This window comes from Leuresthes tenuis, unplaced genomic scaffold (assembly GCF_036924035.1).
Source record: "Leuresthes tenuis unplaced genomic scaffold, fLeuTen1.0.hap1 SCAF_5, whole genome shotgun sequence".
In the NCBI taxonomy this organism is placed as follows: Eukaryota; Metazoa; Chordata; class Actinopteri; order Atheriniformes; family Atherinopsidae; genus Leuresthes; species Leuresthes tenuis.
Genome location: NW_027325359.1, coordinates 13,465,073 through 13,487,018, shown reverse-complemented (window position 1 = coordinate 13,487,018; position 21,946 = coordinate 13,465,073). Strand labels below are relative to the sequence as shown.

Sequence of the window (21,946 nt, the reverse complement as noted above, 5' to 3'; positions counted from 1 at the left end):
CATAACTAGCTACATTTATGGGTGACACAGCATGCCCTTATTCATGGAGAAGCTTGACAATATCATGCACTGTAGATCATGGAATATTAAACGTATCTGCCACTTTATGTTGGCGAACGTTATTATTATCATTATGAAATTGCTCCACAATTTGTAGAAGCATTTTTTTTTTTGCAGATGGTTGGACCTCTGCCCATCTTTACTTCTGAGAGACTCTGCCTCTCCAAGGTGCTCTCCATATACCCATCCACATTATCAACCTTATCAATGATGATCTATTCCTCCAGCTGTTTCTTTTCGGTACCAGCTATTGTTCCAGCGTATTGTTGAATTCAGCACAAGTTTTCTGTTGTTTCTGCTGTCAAATTCAAGATGAACCAATATTTTTATTGAGCAAGTAAAATGTCTCACTGCTATGTTGTGTTTGATATATTTTGTATGTTCTATTGTGAATTTTTAAAGGAAAAAAAAAAGGTTTCAGAGATTTGCAAATCATTTAGTTTCTGTTTTCTTTTTGTTATTTGTTTCTTTTAATGTTAAGATGGTGTCTTAACTATTTATATTTACTATATATTACTATTTATAACTAAACTGCAGGTATATCACTGTTGAGTGAAATATTCTGTAGCATCTGTAGCAGAGCTTTTGCTTAGCCTCATTAAACAACTACCTATGTCGATTTTAATGTTAGCTTACATGCTAAAATGCTATGTTTATCCCTTTTAACTCCATGATAACTGTGGCTGTCAGGAAAAAACTCCACCTGTCACCTACGTGTTTATCATCAGCCAACTGATGGAGTATGATATGCACTTTCTCTCGCTGAATGGAGAGTGTTTATAATGTTTACCCACAGTTATGGTATTAGGATCAGCTATGATGGCTGCAGTTTTTGGAAAAGTAGGATTATTAAACTAATTTGCCTGATGATGGCCATTATTTGGGCCACTTATTCAAGTGGATGCTGCATCCAGAGAAATGTGTCACAGAACCAGGACTGAATCTGGATGTGAAATCTTGTGGCATCTGTGTCCTCTAATTTCCCCCTGGCTGACAGTGGGAATAAATCACCCATGGTCGATATTCTAAAGTTTTCCAAATATGGGTTTCAATTAGTACAAGAGTGCTGCTGTGGATACAGCTTTACAATCTGAAAACTGGGCTGCCGCAGGCAGCACAATGCATTAGCACACGATGAGCTGTCAGAGAGGATTACTTCAGCCACCACAGTCAGCGAAGGGGGTGGGCGCCACTCTGCTGCACTAAACCAAGGAGAAAAGGTGGGCGGGAGACAGAGAAAAACAGAGAATCACATAGAGGAAAGAGGGAAAGAGAAGAAAGTGTCTGTTGCACTGGTTGGATTTTTCCAGAGCACCGATGTTGGAACACTCTTCTGAGCTGGCCCTGGTGCAGAGTCTGTATGCCAACAGCATGCGCTGTCCCCCCTCTGCGGCCGGGATCACTGTCAGGAATGAGGACCTGACTATGAGGTACGTTGGGGCTGGCCCCTCATTCAAATTTGGGCTAGCTTTTGTGGAGCAGCCCGTATTTGGACTGCCTCTTTGTCTGGGTTGATATTGTCATAGGATGTATTGTTTCCAGCGGAGGCAGTCTCTCATGCTGTGCTGGGCAGGACAGTGTTCCTCTGCATGTGGGTGTGTGTGTTTTTTTTTAATCTAAAATTAAGAGACCATGTGTGAGTGAGTTTAGCCTTTTGTTTCAGCTCATCTTCCCGAGATGGAAATAATAAAATGTGGATGGAATGGTTTCGTTTTAAAATGACCCACCATAGGAACATAGTAGCATTCACATGTTTTTTAATTGACCTCCCACTTCATTCAAAGTTCTTCAAGGGCTCAGATGCTAGCAAAAAATAGAAATAAAGGAAAATGAATGTGTCGGTGATGCAGATGTTTGTCTTCAAATTACACAATCCATTGACAAAGAGCAATCTGTGCGATTAAATACGACAAAGACCTTAGTGCACTGAGTCAGTCAAACACAATTTGAGATATCAATTATCTTTGAAATAACAGGAAGGAACATTTACATACATCATACAATTTGCATAAATTAGGTGGAGCATCTACCCTGATAAGGCACTGATGTATGGGCTTCGAACATCTTGTTACGGTAGATTTCCTCTGTGAAGCAGATAAGACGAAGTTTGCTCGCTCCATTTTGAGAGCCCTTCAGCTGGTCGCCATTCTGCAAAAAAATTCACGAAAGGCAGCGCTGAGAAAAAGTATGCTTTTAAGTAGATGTCATTAGGTCTGAAGCTGACCTATTTTCACCCTGTGCAGTTTGTTACGAAAGAGCACAAATTCAAATGCAGGGGGATGATGATGATGATGGGTGAATGGGACTCCATTTCCACTGCATGAGGGGGGAATTGTTTGATGTAAACAACAAACGCATGGTACATGTAGAGGATTAAGAAGGGATTACAGTAGTAATAATCTGAGATTAGGAATTAAATATGTGAAGGTGCCAGCAACAGCACATCTTGTGGAATCCACTCCATCAAACATCTCTTAGAAAAGCAGATGCTGTTATATAGTTAACTGCGCTGTATTCATTGTGCATACCCACACATGAAGCAAGAGCTCTTTGGAAGATTTCTGCTCTGTTATTGGCAAACAGAGCCCCCTCACACCCAGATCTAATTGAGTCAAAGAAAATATGTGGACACTGCAGATAGGATGACATTTTTGTATTTAACCTCCATCTTAATAAAACCTGATCCCTCAGAGAAGGTTACACTACCATTAATAGCAGCCCTTCAAGCTTGATGCTGGATGGTGGGCCAATCTGTGTTCAAGGCAAAATAGTTAGCATTATCACATTATGCACACAAACATCTTTCAGGCGCTGTTTAATAGAACATAAATGAAATTGCTATGGATACAAGGATTAAGTCAGATTTCACAAATGGGATGTTTCTTAACACTCCCTATGAATAATATTTTAGGACTGTGCAGCTGCTAGGGCAATAATGAATGGTTCGATAATTGGGCAAGCTCCCTAATGTCTCTCAGCTATGGCAAACCGTACTTGACAACGAAAGTCCCACCCCACCCCCTGCCACAGTGGAGGCCTCGCCCTGCAAGTCCAGCACAACAAAGAAAGATAGGCTCCCCCTCCCCCAGAGAGACAACAGGCCAGCACAAAGAGGACTCTGACCTATGACCCAGGGGAAAAGCAAAAATACAGAAAGAAAAACTACATTCTACTTCTGGCATATCTGCAGTGAAAGGTAAAAAACAATGCAAAAATGATTCGCATCTATTTATATAATCTAATAACAAAAAAGCCAGGGGCCTAATTTAAGAGTCTTGGGAGGGAAACAACTAAGCTTGATAGACAATTCATACTATATTTAAACACATTCAATCTCTCTAATTGGTATCATGAGATCCCTTACTCACCCACAGACTATTCTCCTTTCACAGTCAGTGGTTGAAAATAAGTCTTACTCAGGCACTGCAATGATGCACAATTTTACAGGAGATGAGCTCCTTTGTACGATTCTTTTTCACTTCTTCCTCGCGACGCTTAAATAGTAGATATAGTTGAACATAATTTCTTATCCACTACATTTATTTGACAGCTTTGTTTACTTTTCAAGAAAAGATTTGATAACAAGCTTTTTAGTCACAGCATTTCAATTAAACGAGGGGCTCCCTGGCTTTTAGGAATCTTTTTTTTTTAAACAAAGCAAAAAAATAATATAATAAAATAAAATAAAGCAGTTAGTGATCTGGGTGGGTGAGGTTTCTAAATCTACAGTCCATCAAGTAGTGGAGCTTTAACAGTATTGGTAATATTTTTATAAATAGTCAGATGATGCAATACTTCCCAGAAAAAGAAGAGCAAAAAACCCCCCAAAACAATGAAAGTTAAGAGGAAAAGTCCCAAAACTGAAAAAGTGTAGATTTAATCTGTATGTTTGTCCCCCCCCTCCCATTTAAACTCCACTGTTCCTCTCTCTGTATCCCTGCACATAAAATTGGGCTCAAATTAGCTTAATCTGCAACAGCAACAGCTAGCACATTAACATATACTGTCTGCACTCTGAAGCTTCCGTAGATGATTCAAAAAGGGCCGTTTTTCACTGTAAGGTTTCAGAGCATCTATCATTATGAGAGTGCAATGGCGACATTACAACAGGTAATAGTACAATTAGGTTAATAAACTCTCCACGGAATACCACTTGCGGGCCCTAAAGGGACATATCATAATTTTAACACGGGGGCAGAAGCGCTGTTGCCTTGCAGGGCTGCGTGGCTTCAGAATTTTGTTGATGAGGCCACGCCTCTGGTTCACTGCAGCTCGCTAAGCAGCGATACAACCGTTTGCCAGGGTTTATTTCACTCGGAGACGAGGGAGAAATAAGGTGGAAGGAGCTCGGCAGCCACTGGTTCCCTCTCTCTCATGCAGCTTTGAAGAGGAAGACGCCCCCTCCCTGCACCTGCTCCACTTCGTCTTCTCGTCGTCTCGCAGGAGTTGAGCCTCTCGCACTGTGCGGGCGTCGCTTCTCATTGTTCGACGTTGTTTTGAGCATGACTTCGACGTACAACCTGGATTTCCTCCCTCTTTCCGATAGTCGGTTAATGACTTCGAGTGACACAATGTAAGTAGTCAAGCTGTCGATTTCTGCCGTGTTGCCAACCGAGCTCCTCGGAGACGTAGACGTTTGTGAGTGTTTTGAGCAAACAACACAGTTCGGGGCGAGTTGGGAGTTGGCTAGCGTTAGCTTACTGGGATGCTAATGTTGCTAATCATTAGAACAGTGACGGGTCGCTCACCTGGAGTTCAAGTTGTTTGTTAAACTTTTATTTTTAAAAGGGTGTAACTTCCACGTACGTTATTTAAGTGGAGTGCAGCGTCACCCCCAACTCCAGCAGTACACAGTTTCAGAGTTTACCCGTATTATTCAAAAAGTAAACGCAGTTAGCTAACGACGTTATTCGACACTACGCGGGGCGCTGTAATAGTCAAGTGACATGTGCTTCCGGAGATCACACGTTTCGGTATCAGTTCAGAAAAACAACCTTGACTAGCTTGTCCAAACGGTGTCCCTTTATTTTTAGTGTGTGTTACTTTTGTTGTACAAACAATACTTCACCTTTTTGTTTGGTGCTTCATGTTGCACAAGTGAACAAGTTGGCGTTGAAGTGTGGTCGACCGAAACGGTAGGTGTTAAATGTCGGTTCACGGGGAAGTACTCTCTGCAGAAAGGCTGTGAAGTTGGCTTTTAAGTTTTAATACATGTTGCAGTATGCCTAATGCTAATGATATCTACAGTTTTATTCAGCCCAAGGCTCTACAGGATGAACAAACCGTGTTTGTGGACAGCAAACGAGCCATCATCGCAGCGTGCTTTACGCACTCTGTGTTGCTGCTAACGTGGTTAGCAGCAGCCTACAGACAGCGGTGTCCCCGTCCATGTTGGATGCAGAGTGCTTATTCTCAACGGCTGAAAACACGTGGTTTGCTCCATTATTGAGCCATTAATGGAAATCTTGTGACAGGGCATGTAAACAAGTAGAGGGGGAGACTCTCACTCCTGTCTCGTCCACGTAACATGAGATAATCCTGTTTGGCAGAAACCTCTCTAAAGTCACAGCTCGCTTTAACAAGATTGTTTAAAGATCCCGAATGTTTGCAGGTTTGGAGCTCTTTCGGGCAAAACGTGGCATAGTCTATTCATGTTATAATCTCACGCTCAAAGCAGGACACTGCCGAGGAGAAGGGTACATATTGTTTAACAGGGTATTATAGATGGATTAATTAAAAAAACATTTTTATCAGATAATAGGGGTGGGACTCTTGAAATGCCTCATAATTCAGTTGCACTTCAGAGGGGTGAAGATGATTATTGGTGTTTCTTTTTTTTTTTTTTTCTTATCTTGTGACTACTTTGTATATTTGGTGAAATGCATTTATGGTAATCTGATTTACTTTAAATAACTTTTATTTTAAAAACAAAAACCAAAGAAATCAAATGGATAGGGCTAAGGATAAGGACACATTTGACGGCATATTTCGGAGCATTGAACAACCGTAAGAGAGAAGTTTGCCTGTAACAAAGTCGTGATAGACGTACCTATGTTTAATGAGTGCGATAATCACACATCCATTTTGTCTGGAGCACATTGATTCCATGACTTAAGTTTTAGTCTCTAAACTGCGCAATTTTGTGTTCATGTGGACTGAAACCTTTGTCAATCAAAGTTGCAATAGAAACTGCTTTCTCTGTAATGATGTGGTGTCTTTTCATCGTTTCAGAAATATTTTTGTTTGACTTAATAGAGGTGGAGGTGCTCCCGTTATTCTAACTCTTAATGCTGAGGCTGCCGGTCGGAGTTCAGGCCCAGTCATCCTGTTCATGCTAATAACTGTCCAGGTGCTTCTTTTTTCTTTTCCAAGTCCCTCCTTTTGCATCGCATCAATCTTACCTCATCAATTACCACATTGAAAATCTTTTGTGAGTAGATTCAGAATCTTCCAGGTCCTCATCTTCATGCATGCAGATGATAAATGGTCGGTATTACAGTAATATTGTATTTTTTTTTTTCCACCCCTGGCAATGCTAACTAAAGTGGACAGATTTTCATATATTTTTGGATTAAGACATGTTCGTTGGATAGAGTGGGGTTCAAAATTCTTGTTCTATGTTGTAGACTGAGTGAAAGCCAATGATGTTACCAGGGACTTTTTCATATCTCTGATACAGTGTTTCGTAAAATGCTGTGATCAGCCAGAAATATTTGTAAGAACGTTCGATAAATTGGACTAAGAATTAAATGTAAACAAATCTTACAGAGAGAAACTTTGTAGAATTGGATAGGAATAAGAGTGGAAAGTTAAAAATAAATAAATAAATCTGGAGTCTATCCCAGCTGTCATTGGGCAAGAGGCAGGTACACCTCGGACAGGTCGCCAGTCCATCACAGGGCCACACAAACAACCGTGCACGCTCACATTCGTTCTTCTGAATTTTTTTAGAAATATTTATTTAGATAAAAGGGAGACATTACCTCGCGAAATATGTTGTTTTTCAATCTATTGTTTCCCTCACTTTGAGTTGATTGGCTGCGGGGACAACTGTTGTGATTGAGCCTCCATTTTGTTTTACTCTGATTGCAACTTCGATAGTAAAACGGAAAACTATTTGTCATCAGACTGCTCACTGTAACATGTCAGTCGGATGTCAAAGATGCATTATCTACATCTAATTAAATGTGCATGTTTGTTGGTTTTTGGGGTTGAATTTCCATAAACTACTCTCTTTTTTTTTTTTTAAACCGTGCTGTTAAATGAAGCATGCCGAGCACGTCAGAGGTCCACCCAACACAGTGACTTCTCCTTTTGCTTCTTCACCAGACAGATAAATAATGAAAAGAACATCATGTGCTTTAATGGTATTCTACCTTCAAATTTTTTTAACCCTCTGCAAATTGAGCTGTGTAAATTTGTGTTGTTTTCTGCAAAGGGATTAAATTTTGTGCGACTGGTAGTAGTGATAAGATCTTGACAGAGCTGCATTTGATTGATTTATCTGTCTGGTTGTTGACAGTAAGCGTGACTATCGGGGCTTAAATGTGATCCTTTGGCAGCCAACATGGCCATAGTGCCATGCCAGTAGGCTAAGTATCACGGTGATCCCTTTTGTTGTGGCCGACGAACTGTTGATCACTGTGTAGTGAAGGATCTTGGCACTGGGTCCAGGGGCTGCTCAGCCCAGCTGTTCTGTCCCCTGTCTTGGCTGTGAGGGTTGCTTTGGGTGAGTGCCATGCAACCAGATGTTAAAGACCAAGAGTAGGAGGGCTCTGATCTATTCTGTCACCTGCTTTCTCTGCTCCTGCTTGTTTTGTGAGGCCATAATTGACTGCCCTGGAGCCATATGCACAGCCTTGAAACGCTCCTAGTCATGTAGTACATCTCCAGCGTGTGGTGGGTGAGTTGATCGAAGGTTGAGCAAATTCTTCTTAAGCTTGGCAAACAAAAGACACTGAGGGAGATGGTTACACAATTCCAAATGCACCCTTTAAGTTGGCAAGATGATCAATATTTGACTTTTAAGCTTTTAAAGTTGATGCTGGAGGTATGTTTCAGAAGCAGAATTGGCTACAGACCAACTGGGTCTTTCATTAAGTACCTTGATATCAGTTTAGTTTGTATTTTTAAGGTTAGCATGTCTTTGACTGAGGTTAGTGTAGTGGAGTTAGTTGTATGGTTCAAAAGAAGCTTCTTAAATGGGAACTCCAGTATTTTTAAACCTAGACCTTATTTCTGGCATGAAATATGTTTATCTACTCACCGAGAACAGTTTGGAATGAGCTGTGCTGCAGCCATGCGTGTCGATGAAGTGGTCCCAGTAGAGGTGTGTGTAGAATTCCCTCCGTTAGCTCTCCTATAGCTGCAAGTAGCCACATAACAGTAGCTATGTGCTAACAGAGCAATAGTACACGCTCATTCATTAATTTGTCTTAAAGTATTGGTGAAATAAAGACAGATAATGCCTTATTTAGAGGCTGCATTGTCCCGGTTCACTCCGTTATATGGATATACGCCTATCGCTAAATAGCTTTCAAAGGACGCCGACTTTCGCCAAACATTTCTCGGTGAGTAGATAAACGTATGCCAGAAATAAGGTCTAGGTTTAAAAATACCAGAGTTCCCCTTTAAGTGGGGTAAAAAGCCAAGTTTAGCCATAGCTGATTGGATTGACAACATGTGACAAATGGAAAACCTCTTTTGGATGGATTCTTTTGTGGAGGTATAAAAAAAAAAAAAAAACGACCCATCTGTGCTGTGTGGAATCATTCATTAGAGTATAGTGTACTGTTTGTTGGCTGTCATTGTACTAGCGACTATATTCTTTGTAAGGATTTTGTGCATTGCACAAAGCCCTAAAAACTGCAAGTGTCATGTGTATTATTTTCTGACGACAGTCCCACAATACACTGACAGTTGAAAACAACAGCTTATGATCTTGGGGGTGGTGAATGAGGGAGTGATGACAGGCGCAGCTATAGGAAAATATACAGAATTTGTAAAGTAAAAGCAAAAGATGTGGTTTGGGAGGCTTCGTATTAAAGCTCCTCTGTTTCATTTCACAGCTTGAAGCAATGGGTGGCTGAGTGTGTTAGAGGAGAAAGCAGATTCAAAGTAATCAAGTGCAATTGCTGCTTTTACTAGGCATCATTAGAGATGCATTGTTGATGCAAAGCTGCACCCGAAGATTTGAATTTATTCTTCATATTTTAGTTGGATGTCTGACTGTTAGTTCGCATGAGCTTTATTTCAATAACGTCATCCATAACCACCGGGGACACTTGGTGTGATTATGTAGCTAATGGTGCGGGCCTTGCCATCAGATGCTGGCCGTCTGTTAACACGCTGCCTGTTCAGAGGCTGATTGAACTTGTCTGTCTTCATCAGGGGAAATGCAGCAATGAAATTAGGCAACTTTGAGCTGAATTGGAGTTAATACTTGCAGGTCGATGTCTTAATTTCTCCCCAAAACCACATTGTAGGTATTATAATCAATTTATAGATTACTTCTTTCTTTATTGCAAGGTGTAAAATCCATTTTTAATTGTCATTTGTTTTGCTAAAACGCAAGTCGAACCTATTCTCGATCAAGGTTTTAACAATTGTTCTTTAAATCCTGTTCCTGTTTCCTGTGGCTAGTTTCAAAGTGACTACTTAATGTCTGTCAGGAAGATCATGAGGATATTTTTATTACAAGCCTTTGAAACCTTATTCAGGCTGTCCAAGAATATTCTGCCTCTTCTTGTAGTAGCAGAGAAAATAGATGAATCAAAGAGGGCCTTTTCGTTCTACTTGACAGCTGTCAGAGATATTACCGCAGCATTAGAGGCATTCTGTGTCTCATTGAATCGGCTTATATGGTCATTGGTTTCCTGAAAGGAAGAAAAACAACAGTTGTTTTTTTTTTTTTTGTGAGAGTATTGGTAGCAAACAGCTGTTATAGTTGTCTTTTTTCTTTCTCCTAGCATGATTGCTAAAACAGCCTAAGGCAAAAGAGCAAGTTTCTGTTTTTCACTCAAAACACACCCGTATGTTACACGGCTCTAATAAAGCTTGTTGGATCAATTTTTAATGAAGGCAAAATTGTCACGTTTTGTCACCTTTAAAGTAACATGCTAGTCATTCATAGTTGATATTACTTTAAAATGACAGACATTTCCACTCAATGCTGGTAATGTTGCTTTGCTTCAGTAGTGGTGAGAAAAAAAATTATATAATCAGACACGTTTTTCTTGTTGTGACCCCGCATGGGTTTAGGGATGACTAACGTCCAAAAACACGTGCTGAGCTTTCAATATCATGCTCACAACCAAGCAAATTGGCTGTTTTTCTATTATGGGTACAGCGAAGGTGTCCCGGGCATACTTGCGCGGTCAGTGCGCTCCAACAGGACACACACACACACACACACACACACACACACACACACACACACACACACACACACACGGTCCGGATAAATCACTGTTTTTTATGGGCGGCGCAGCAGTAAGCATGCTACTGTCGCGGCTTTGGATGACTTGTCAGCTGCTGCAGGGTGTCTTGGAGCGCAGCAAACTGCCACATAGCAGGGCTGTTTATGGAAGCACAGAAAAATACTTCATATCTGTTGTCTGGCAGTTGGTCTCGGGAACAGAGCATTGCCGTTCAGAAAATGTCTTTTTTTTTTTTGTGAGTTCTTTTGATGTAAAAGGAAAAATGCAACACCAGCCTTTTGTGCTTTTTATGTATTATTTACTCCAAAGCAGGGCAGAATATATAATAAACCTTAAATGAAAAAGCTTCTTAAACACATATGTATGCTGATGTTTATCTGGTTTTATTAATCTTTATCTAATCTCATCTAACTATAATAACAATTTCTTTTAGCAAAATGACTAAATTAGCTTTGTAGAAGAGCTTCTGAGCGTGACATCCAGGGTCCAGCAAGTCAGTGCATTAACATTAAATCATAAAAAATGGAAAAAAGTAAGCGGTTGTGGCTGTGGGAATTGCATGGCTTCCCTTGTGGTTGGCCTTTACAGAGGTTCAGGCTTGTGGTGACGGAGCAAACGATAGAAAATCATTGGAAATGTCAGTCTGGTTTACGGGTTTCATAACAGTTGAAACCTTTCACATATTTAAATATCACATCCTCAAGTCGTGCTACTTTATTGGAAACAGTAGTGTGGGGAACTTATTCTGGTAGGTATCACCTGCATCAATACTCGTATTGATCAAATCCTAATCATGTCTTTAACAGGCTATGGGATTGGCTGAAAATATCAACTTCTTTGCTGGTTGGATTTACATTGGAGCTGCAAGATGGTTAATGTCATAAGCATAGAGACACTGATGCAGCCCAACTCAACGGCTAACTTGTTACTCCTTTCAGACTTCATCTGAAGCTGAGATGTCGTAAAGTTGACAAACTGCATGGCAACAGTGTTATTTGCACACATGACTGATTGGACTGTGAACCTTTGCTAGCCTCAAGCTTTGATATGATTACAATTAATTTAAAGATTTTATGTGTCTTAAGGTGCATCTAAATGTTTTGCACCCTCAAATGACTGTATAATGGCACATGGCTGCAATTGTAATTTAATTATTTCTGATTGTTAGGAGATGTTTACCCATAGTATTGTGCCTTCAGGTTGACAGAATCTGACCTATGTCCCTAGTATCACAGTTTCCTCCCAGGGGACAGCCCTGTAAGCTAATGCAACAGGAGTGGCTTGCTTTGCACGGTTTCCTACAGGCCGCGGTGCTCCAGAATTTCTGATCAGCACATTTTCTTCTGAGTTGATTATTTTTGACTGAACGGTGGGAGTCAGACCCTCACAGCAGGACTGAGTGTGAGCTGCCAGCCACCATGTGAACTGCTAAAATTGATCCATGATGTCTTATTTGTTTTTGTCAGTGAGTTAGTGCTATCTGTTTCAGAGCCTCCATGTGAAACATCGCTGTCAGTATATGTGTTCCATCATTTGACATTTGTGCTGAATACCGATTAAATGCTTTGACGTAGCTGATTGAGAGAACTGTTTTGAGTTTGTGTAATTTGGTTAGCTATAACTAGCTCAAGCTAATGCAAACCCGGGACGAGAGTCTTGAGTTCACCTTGTGCTATTCCATAAATGTCCCAAACATGCAGCAGGACTCTAGTTATGTGAAATAAACTGTATCAGATGTTTTTGTATTGTTAATAAATACAAGTAGATTTCATGAACTGGTAAAGTATGTTACTGTAGTTGTATAGTCTTCAGCTTGGCAGCTGTTTACAATAGAAGGATAAGATATGATTGTTATTTATTGTAAAACCATGATCATTCGAGTCTAACATACAGAGAATGGGATATATTATTGACAGTCACATGTTAACAGTTTTATCACCACATGGAAAAACGTGTATAGTATTCTAATTTCCTGCAGTGGAAATCTTCAAAAGAAACCAACATGTTTGTTTGCTGTCAGTTGTAGTTGGATGCTTGGATATTCTTGATATGATCATGGGTATGATTGGGCTTTCCATTCTCTCCACTTGTCATTGTATTGCTTTTATGAAAGAAAATATTTAGACCAACAATTCAAATCATTTTAATGTCTTGAATTACTTTCCTTATAAACATGGCGATGTGTAGGGTGGAGAATGACTGTGTTATTTTGTTGCATAGCTCACCGTTTTCGGGTGAGAAGAATAAGCGCAGCTGCAAGGGTCTTGGAAGCCGAATGAATGTTAAGAAGACTCTCTGTCAAAGGAAGCCTTCTTGTTTTCAAATGCCCTGACAAATCCAGTTTTCCAACCGAGGTTTGCTTTCTATACAGTGAGATTTAATCAAAGGACCCTTGGGGAAAATGGCGGCAAAGTGCCGTTGGCAAAATTGGATAGTGTCACACACCAGGGCTGTGGCCTTAGCAGATGAAGCCCTCGATGTGTTGCAAAGCATCCCTCTGACTTGGCCTATTGTGCTACAGAGGGACGGTGAATAGTGTTCTCCAGCATGGGGGAACAATATGTGATTGTTCTCCTGCTGTGGGGAAGAAGCTGTAGGTTACTCTCTGTACCATCGCCAAAGTGCCTGAGAAGATGCGGTGCAAAATCTCTGCCTGCTAACCAGTGAATCTTGGGAGGTTTAGAGCTCCGCCGTGCTGTTTTTTGTGGGGCTCTTGCTTGCTGTGGGAGGGGAGCACTCGCCCTTTTTTTACAAGAAAAGTCTTTTGTTTTTGCCTTCGCTTCTTTTTGTCATAGTTTTTATTTATTTTTTTGTCAATATATTGAAAGCCTCCCGGAGAACCAAATTCAGCTTAAGGTGGGGGAGTTGGATTTCAGACGAACACGACTGAATTCTGACTTGTTAGCATGTCATTTAAGTCCCTGAAGGAGTTTGGTGTTTCTGCAGAACGTCTGGGCTCAATTTGTAAGAGATGGATGGCTCGTGTCCAAAGGTCTGTGTGTGAATATTTCTTCCTGCATTTATTAGTTCTTGATTGCGAGACTGCATAATCTTTTTGTACAATTTCTGAGTGTATGTTGGAAGTATTGCTCTGTGGTTACATGAATTTTCTACCTCACCATCCCTAAGTAATTGTTGCTTCAGCTTCTGTTTTTTTTTGTGTGTTTATCTGAGTGAGACTAAGGTGCGTTACTCTAAGGTAGGTGGGTATATTGGTGGATATTGATTCTGTCTCTAAGGTTTGCCTCAAAGGAAATTGCAGTGTAGTATTTCATTCATCTCCTCCATTACTCTACTACCCCAGGCCACTCAGATAGTTTCTTAGAATGATTTTAAGTATGCTGAGTTGTTCGACAAATCTATACATTTAAAAATTATGATGGTCATCACCAACAAAGACTACAAGGAGCAGGCTTGGACAGGGGTGGGGTTGAGACTCTGAAGTTGCCATCCACTGCATCCGTGTGTTTGATAGTGAGGCCTAGGAGGTGGTTCGACAACGGGGGAGCCCGTCTTAAAATGGCAACCATCTCAGTGTTTGAAGGGGGGGATGAAAAGAGGCCCAGGGCAGTGGTGGACACTCACTTGAAGTCCCTGGAGACCCCACACTGGTGAGAGTAATAGAGGGCCAGGAGGCCAGTACCTGTCCACCTGTACTGTGTGTGGATGTAATCTGTTATCAGCCCTACTGTAATATATTGGAAATGTAGTTATTCTTTTTAAAACTGTATTTATCTGTGTATTTCTTTGTTTATTTGCGGTGATGTAATTGTTGAAATGGCATTTGTCGAGCTCGTTTGTACTCCTGAAAGCTTAAATATTAATGTATCTCCCTTTTAGTATCCTTGTTTCTCTCATTTCAACAGCATTAATTTGTTATTGAAATGGTTTTGTTTGTTTTAAAGTTGCTCTGTAACAATTCTTTTCTTTTTGTGTAGCCCCTAAACTGAAAAGACACTGATCTGCTTAAATGGCTGCCGGTGTGACATTCTTAGCTAAAATAGATTAAATGAATGAATAACTTCTTTGAGCAGTCCTTTCTCCCAGCAGCAGAGGTTTGAAGTTTGAATTAGATTTTATCATTAGTCAGGAGGAAATGGATTCACTTGCACAAACTTGAGAGGAATTACTTTTCTACGATATATGTCCAGCAATCCTACCACTTAGTGGAAGTCATTGTAAACCTGCAAATACTCATTTTCAGTGTGTCGGTTGTTGGGTGTCCCTGATATATGGTTTCACATGAAACCAAACTTATAACCATTAAAGTGTCAAATGTGTAATACGCTGTTGCAATTTCCTTAAGCATGTGCGGTTTTTAAATATTTTGCTGAAACTCTCATATTGTGTCTCTTAGCAACGGCAACGGCAGCAAGATGAACGGGTCACTGGAGCACTTGGATCAGCCAGACCCAGACGCCATCAAGATGTTTGTGGGACAGATTCCTCGCTCCTGGTCAGAAACAGAACTAAAAGAGCTTTTTGAGCCCTACGGAGCCGTGTACCAGATAAACATCCTCCGTGATCGTACCCAGAATCCTCCTCAAAGCAAAGGTATGGTCCTTTTGCTAAATAATTTCTGGCATGATTTCATAACCCCGTTACATCAACGCTGTAGAACATATTTAGCCTGTAAATTGTATCTAATTGATGAGTTTACCAACATGAAATACACTGTTACCATTTATTATGGCAAGGCCTTGGTGTATATTTGATTCTAACTGGCTGCAGGCTGTCCATTAATTCCTCATGAAGGACATTTAAGTAGTTCCAGTTAAACTGTTTAGCTTGGTCAGTCCACAACGTTGATGCCAGCTGAGGACACCTTGACATTAAAAAATGAAGGTGTTGTACAGGGATGAAAAGAAGCTACTTGCGTTGTTGTTCCTTAATTGCCTCAATCTGGTGACGGTGGTTGTGACGTGCAGGTTGTAAATGTGTCCTCTCATTGTTGTCACAGAAAATTACATTTCGCATTTGCTATTCATCTTGCTACTGCAGAGAGTAGCTCAAAGTAGACTCTGAGTATCATTTGTTTGTGAAGATGTTAACATTGATCTGGGAACAATTGCTAAACCATCTCGGGTGTTTTACATTTTATTAGATTTATTTTCCGTGAACTGCACTCAATTACGTTGACTTTGAATGTGGAATGTTAGCATTCTGGCTAACATATTACACTAGAAAAAAAATCCTACTATCAGGTCATATCTAAAGTTTGCTTAATTTGCTGCAGTGAACAATATTCACCTTTTGGGGTGGCAATGATATACATTGAACATCATCAGTTGTTCTGAGAGTAAGTGATTTTTATTTAAAACGTAATTTGATTCATGCATAATGTTGATGGTGACACCCATAATTCATTGATGCATAAAGTTTGTTTAATTTGCCACAAGAACAGACATAGAACTCTCAGCTACTGTCTTCTACCTGCGATGCCCAGGCTTCACGGTGTTAAGCACAATACATAAAACCTCTTATTGCTACATCATCTCCAGATACATTGCAGAACAGTCCCCCAGGATAATGTTCATCATAGCTTGTCTGTGCATGCTGTGCAATTCTGTTTATGCTTGAAGAAGAGATGATCCAATAGACTTAAGTTTCATGGTTAAATGACTTTTTCACAGCCCTGTATTAGACAAATGTTTTTTTTTTCTCCCTTTGCTATGCTGTGTAAAAAGAACTATTCTACCAGGGAAGTGTTACTCAATTGCAATTTTCCATTAAGACTTCACTCGGTACACTCACCTTAGCAATGGTGCTTGAGCTGAGCGATTCATTTTAGACTGCAGTTAGTAGAGATGGTGAAGTGGAGGCCTGCTGTCTTCAGAGAGCCATTGGAACTGCTCAGTCTCCCGTAGCGAACTGCAGATACATAGCAAAACTAAAGCTTCTAAACTTAAATTTGATCCTCTTGATGGGTGGATGAGTCAGTATGCCCAAAGGCAATAATCCGTGTGGCTGTGCTTGGTGCTGGATTTGCCTCTAAATTAAACCTTTTTTGTGCTACCTATCCTCTAACCCACAAAAAACACACACCAGCACACCATACCGATATGAGGAACCATCAACAATCGGAGACCCCCTGCTAGGTCTCTTTACTTGACCAGCATTTGGGCCAATAAAATGGTACTTCAACACTGTGCAAAGATAACTTCCAGCTGTCAACCAGGATGTAAAAACTATACCTCGCAAAAAGACTTATTTATTCAATCCCTCAATAATTCAATAACGGATACTGAAAAATAGATATAGAAAAAACAAAGAATCATAGCAGCATGTACTTGTGTTTTGATAATGGCAAACCGAGCTTAGAGTCATGATTATCAGTTGGTCATCAGTTTCTTCACATGTCCATGTTGTTGTGAAAGTGTTTTGCTATGGAAAATGAAGATGGCAGATGAGAAGTTAGTGGTTAGCTTTTTATTGTTACTCGGCCTCTCATCGCGCACTCATTTGCTACATTGACCAGCCAATCAGAATGAACTGTCTCCCTGACAGAAGAAATACACCGATGCTGACAGAGCTGCCAGTTGTTAGCCCGGTGCATCAGGGGCCTAAGTCCGACACCGCAGAGATCAATATTTTTACCATTTCCAGTCTTCCCGTCCATTTTCTTTTCAACCATCGAAGCCAGGATCATACGCTCACCAAAGATTTGACAGCAAATCTTTTTATTTGCAATAAAGCAGAAATAATAATTTCTGTGGCTCCTGTTTTTCATGGACTTATTGATTAGAAGGATCTTTTAGTTTGTCAAAGTAAAACCGCAACACTGGTTGCTAAGTGGTTGCACAGATTGAATCGCCAAATTATCTTGTCTGTGTTGATGTCCCGGCGGGGGGAGAAAAAAGAAGAAAAAAACATGGTTCTTGTTAGTGTGTGTGTATACACACACTGAGTACTGTTGAGTTCATTTGGAAGGCTGAGGAGTTCAAAGCCCCCTTTCATTTATTTATTTTCAAGTGGAGCTCCTCCCCTGTCCTGTGTGGAGTGTCAGCTGGGATGGCCTATTGACATGTTAATGTGTTCCAATAGATAATCTGGACTGATCACAGCAATCTTCGGCTTCCTCAGCCTGTGTGAGTTGAATTTGTCTTAGCGACACCCCTGCACCCATTAATTGTCCCCCTTTCCCAGTAGTTGTACTTAAACTAGGAGATATGGCTTTAAGCTTTACAAAATTGGGTGGCCCGATGACAAATGGCTCATCTGTTTTGTGGCCAATAATGTCTTGCACCTTAGTCTTTTGTAATCAGTCGTGTCTTTACTTGGTTTGTTCCTTTTTAAATAGATGTAGTCCCACTTAGTGTGGCAGTGATCAGACTTTTGATCATTTTTAGGTCACATCAACTGCAGGTCATGGAAAAACCAAAGCATCTTATGACTATCATGCCCATCTGAATGGTTTATTTAGCTCTTGTAAATCAAGAGTCCAGGCTAAGCAGCAGAGAAAGGGAGCACTCAGCTGGTTGTGAAAGAAAAGAGTGCAGCTTGATGCATATTAGAGTTCAACAGCCCTCCCTGCGGCCTGGGAGCTCCAGTAACAGAATAAAACGCACTATGTAGGTCAGAGACGCTGCAGTGCTCCACTTCCCCAGCCCAGTGAAACTGACAGGCTGGAACGCCACTGGCGGTCTGTTGGGACGGAAGGATGAGAGCTTTTTTTTTTTTTTTCCTTTTCCCCGCCCTGCTTCTCATTTCTTTATCCCCTCCCCCACCTATCTAATTTTTGTCACTCTTTCTCTCTTTTGTCTCTTTGTGCTGTTTTCATACCTCATGTATGTGTGTTTGGGATCAGATTCTTATGTAATACAACAGTACTCCTTCAGATGTGTTGGTTTTTGTGCCCTGGCTTGTCTGGGCTGCGTTGACCCGCCAACTTCCCATCATTGTGTTCCGACAGCTATCTAACCCTGTGGTCATCTCTGTGGTGGTGTCACAGCCTCATCTAACTCATTATTCTTGTGTCCTGGCTGCAAGCTTCTCCATGGTCGGTGTGCACCATCTCACTGTTGGTGCCAAAGAATGTCCCGTCACGTTTCAAACATATGTGAAGACTGTACTTTCATCTCATCTTCTCAGTTCTGTAGTAGTCAGCTGTGTTTTAATGTGGTTTTTGTCTCCCTCTCCCCTCCCATTGTCTTCCCCTGTTTTTTTTCACTCTGCAGGATGCTGTTTTGTAACTTTTTATACAAGAAAAGCTGCACTGGAGGCCCAGAATGCACTGCACAACATAAAGACCTTAAGTGGGGTGAGTAAGCGCAGCATGGGCTGCTTTTAGCTACTTGACCCCCCCCTATATCCTTGGTACAGGCTATAATCTGTATACAGGCTGATGTGGAACAAATTAATGCTCATTGTCATGAATCATTGATGCACATCTACATGTTTGGATCCTAATGTTGGAGGTATAAAAGAGGGTTGAAGTCTCAACAGTGGAAGTTGATCAGATTCAGTCTGTCCTCATAATTTATCACCTAATTGGTCTAGTGAGATGAAAGCACACTCAACTGGAATAAGTGCAGCGGCTTGTTAAACCTCTACAAATCGGTCATGTCTATAAATTGTTTTAATTTACTCGGTCCAATCAAATAAATCAATAGTAAACCGCTTCAGCTGTCGATTTAAAACAGAAGCCCAGTCTGCTGTAAAAGAAGCCGCTGTCAGTGAGGTCACAGGTAAATATTGAACTGGGTTGATGGATGAGTGTAGCAGACCAAGTGTACACGCTTAGCTCTTTTCACTGGAAGACTATCAATCAGCCAGACATTTCAAATAAAGTGTGGTCCAACAGCTCAGTGCTCAAATCCCAATCCTGGTCCTACTGTTACTGGCATTAACTGCAGTTGACTGAGTTTTGTGTGTGTGACAGTGGAAAAGCTTGTTTCCCATTTTCTGTTTTCTCTTCCTACTGTGCCTCTCTCTCCCCAGTCATTGATGCGAGCCAGTCCCCATACTGAGCCAGCCATCTGTCTGTTTAGTGCTTGTCAAAAACATACCAACCATTTTTCATAAGTACAACGTGCTCAGGCACATCACAACTAGCTTTTTCTTCTTTCATGTCGCATGGTATGTAAATGTTGCGTGGATGCATTAGTTTTGGACCAGTGTTCATTAAATGCCATGAAATAACAGATCCTACAGCAGCAGCTTTGCGATTTTTCACAGCTTTAAAACTTACTGTACGTTGGAAGCAATTCATAAATAACTTGGTGTCAACTATCTCTAAAAATTGTTCTGAAGAATCTGAGTAGTGTTGACCGTAAGGATTGATAAGTTCAATCGCAACTCCACTCCACAGCTGGAAACAAAAAGGATACTGTAGAATTGATCCCTTCCAGCAGCTCTTAGATACTTCCACCTTGAATTGGGCAGAGATGAGATCACTCGTGGAGTCTGACCAAAACAGAAATCTTGTTTGAAGATACCCTTCTGATGAGTGACAACAAGCCCAAGCCCCTCCCTAGTTTATGGTGATTTTCTGTTAACTATTTTCCTCCCCTTTTTTGCAGATGCATCATCCTATCCAGATGAAACCTGCTGACAGTGAGAAAACAAGTGGTAGGTGTTTTTTAAATGAGTTTATTTCTGTTGTCGAGTAACCGTAGTCGACATGCTGTTTAAAAAAGCAAAAGGTCTAATTTTGGAATAAAAAATAAATAAATCAAGGCCTAAGAATGAATCATTGATTAGTCACAGGTCAGTAAAATGTGTTATGTTTTTTTTTTTCTTTTATAGAATATTTTAACATTACTAAACAAACTCTTAATTAATTTAAGGAGCCTTAACATCTGAATACAATAACGTATCGTGCAAAGAAACATAATTTTGCTGATCTCCTCTCTCAAGTAATGTTGAGATGGTAACTAAGAGAATGTTAGCTCGCTAATTAGCCAAATTATCAGCCTCAGCAGCAAGCCCAGAGTAGGTTATCCGTTTCACTAATGCTCCACATGCTAAATGTCATAGCTGGTTGCAAGCGTTCATTTCAAGGTAGCATTATCCTTTTAATTTGACGAAGGGTGACGGGTTATGCTGCTGCAGATTTAAAAAAAATCCCATTTTAACTGGCTGCCACCTCTGGCAGTGCGGGGAGGTGCTGCTCTTCACTTTACATGATCTGAGGGATTCTTGCACTTTGTCTTTAACGAGTCCTTTAAAAAAAAAGATAAATAAATAGAAAATAATGGCTCATTCTATAGTAATGATCTATTGGGAAATATTTGGTTTTGAAACCATGAATTAAAAACCTATGTATACCTTGAAGCTGGAAATTGGCCCATGCCTAATCCCATTTTCTGTGTCGAGTCAGTCCATGCTTTAGAAGGCACCGTGGCTAGAATTTTAAGGATAATTTGTTGGATACCAGATTAATCTGTGATACGTGAAGAGGACACGAGGGTCAAAACCTGCAAGGTGCTGGAACTTTTACATGAAGCTGGCACGATGGAGTGAGAGGCAGAAAAGGTGGCAGCGCGACAGGGTGGTAGCTCGAGTCTCGGATATAACTGTTCCCTTTTCATCCATCTGCAGCAGTCGAAGACAGAAAACTCTTTGTCGGAATGGTTTCAAAGAAATACGGCGAGAACGAGGTCAGAATGATGTTCTCGTCTTTTGGACAAATCGAAGAGTGTCGAATTCTCCGTGGACCAGATGGTCAAAGTAGAGGTAAGTGTGCTTTCAGTATAAAGACACCATGCTCTTAGCCTCACAAGCGCCATCCTCAGCACAGCCAAGAAGATATTCTGTTCATATAAAGTATTTATACTAGCTCCTCCCTACGTCATATAAACCTTTCCACCTCTAAATGAAATGCATTTTTACCTCCAGTAGCACCCTTTCCAGCCCCATAGTCTGTCCTCCCATCACTGTGACACTCAGCCTCCACATCTCACAGTGAAGGGCCACTGCACTAGCTGTCCGACACAATGGCCCGTCGCCTTGGCAACTGCTAGCTGCTGGTGTTCTTAGGCTCAGCTGGCAGGCAGCTCATCTCCTCCTTTACCACCTCCTTCATCACACACTACAAAGGCTGGAATTAGCCTGTCGTTGCATCTCCTGCATAGCTCTCTGCTGCATAAAGCCTCAGATAGCAGTCAGCACGAAGCTATAGTATTGATTTGTGTGTGTCTATATGATTAAACCCTCCCAACAAAGACATTTGGCTGAATGTCTACTCATTGTAGTTAATGTATGCTGCGAAACGACGATTTGACACGGGCTTTACTAGTCTTTGATGTTTGCAGGCCTTATTCATTTTAGCAAATCACTCTGTATATGTGTGCATTTTCTGTATGTATATAATCACATCGACTGTCTCACCATGACACCACGTAGTCGAGCCTCTCTGGGTGGCGATTTAATCCGTTGATCATTGTGCTCATGTGACACGTGTTACTGTTCTCCTCTTGTGTTCTTTTCTGCGTGTGCTAACCAGT

General features: G+C 40.9%; 1 protein-coding gene across 5 annotated transcripts in view; it reads left to right on the top strand.

Moving 5' to 3' along the window:
* The first annotated feature begins 1,244 nt into the window (after positions 1-1,244).
* Positions 1,245-21,946, top strand: part of LOC140307317 (CUGBP Elav-like family member 2) — a 30,497-nt gene continuing 9,795 nt past the window's right edge. For 2 of the 5 annotated variants that reach the window (XR_011915813.1, XM_072386138.1), the window contains exons 1-5: positions 1,247-1,490; positions 14,857-15,053; positions 18,677-18,759; positions 20,021-20,069; positions 21,042-21,176. Coding sequence is in view for 4 of the 5 variants with exons in the window: in XM_072386138.1 (XP_072242239.1) it covers positions 1,378-1,490; positions 14,857-15,053; positions 18,677-18,759; positions 20,021-20,069; positions 21,042-21,176 (577 nt within the window). In the remaining variant the exon portion in view is untranslated. Of the gene's footprint in view, positions 1,491-4,307; positions 4,634-5,176; positions 5,196-14,856; positions 15,054-18,676; positions 18,760-20,020; positions 20,070-21,041; positions 21,177-21,946 lie in introns of those variants that run through there. The other 3 variants (XM_072386139.1, XM_072386140.1, XM_072386141.1) reach the window with 3 other exon arrangements.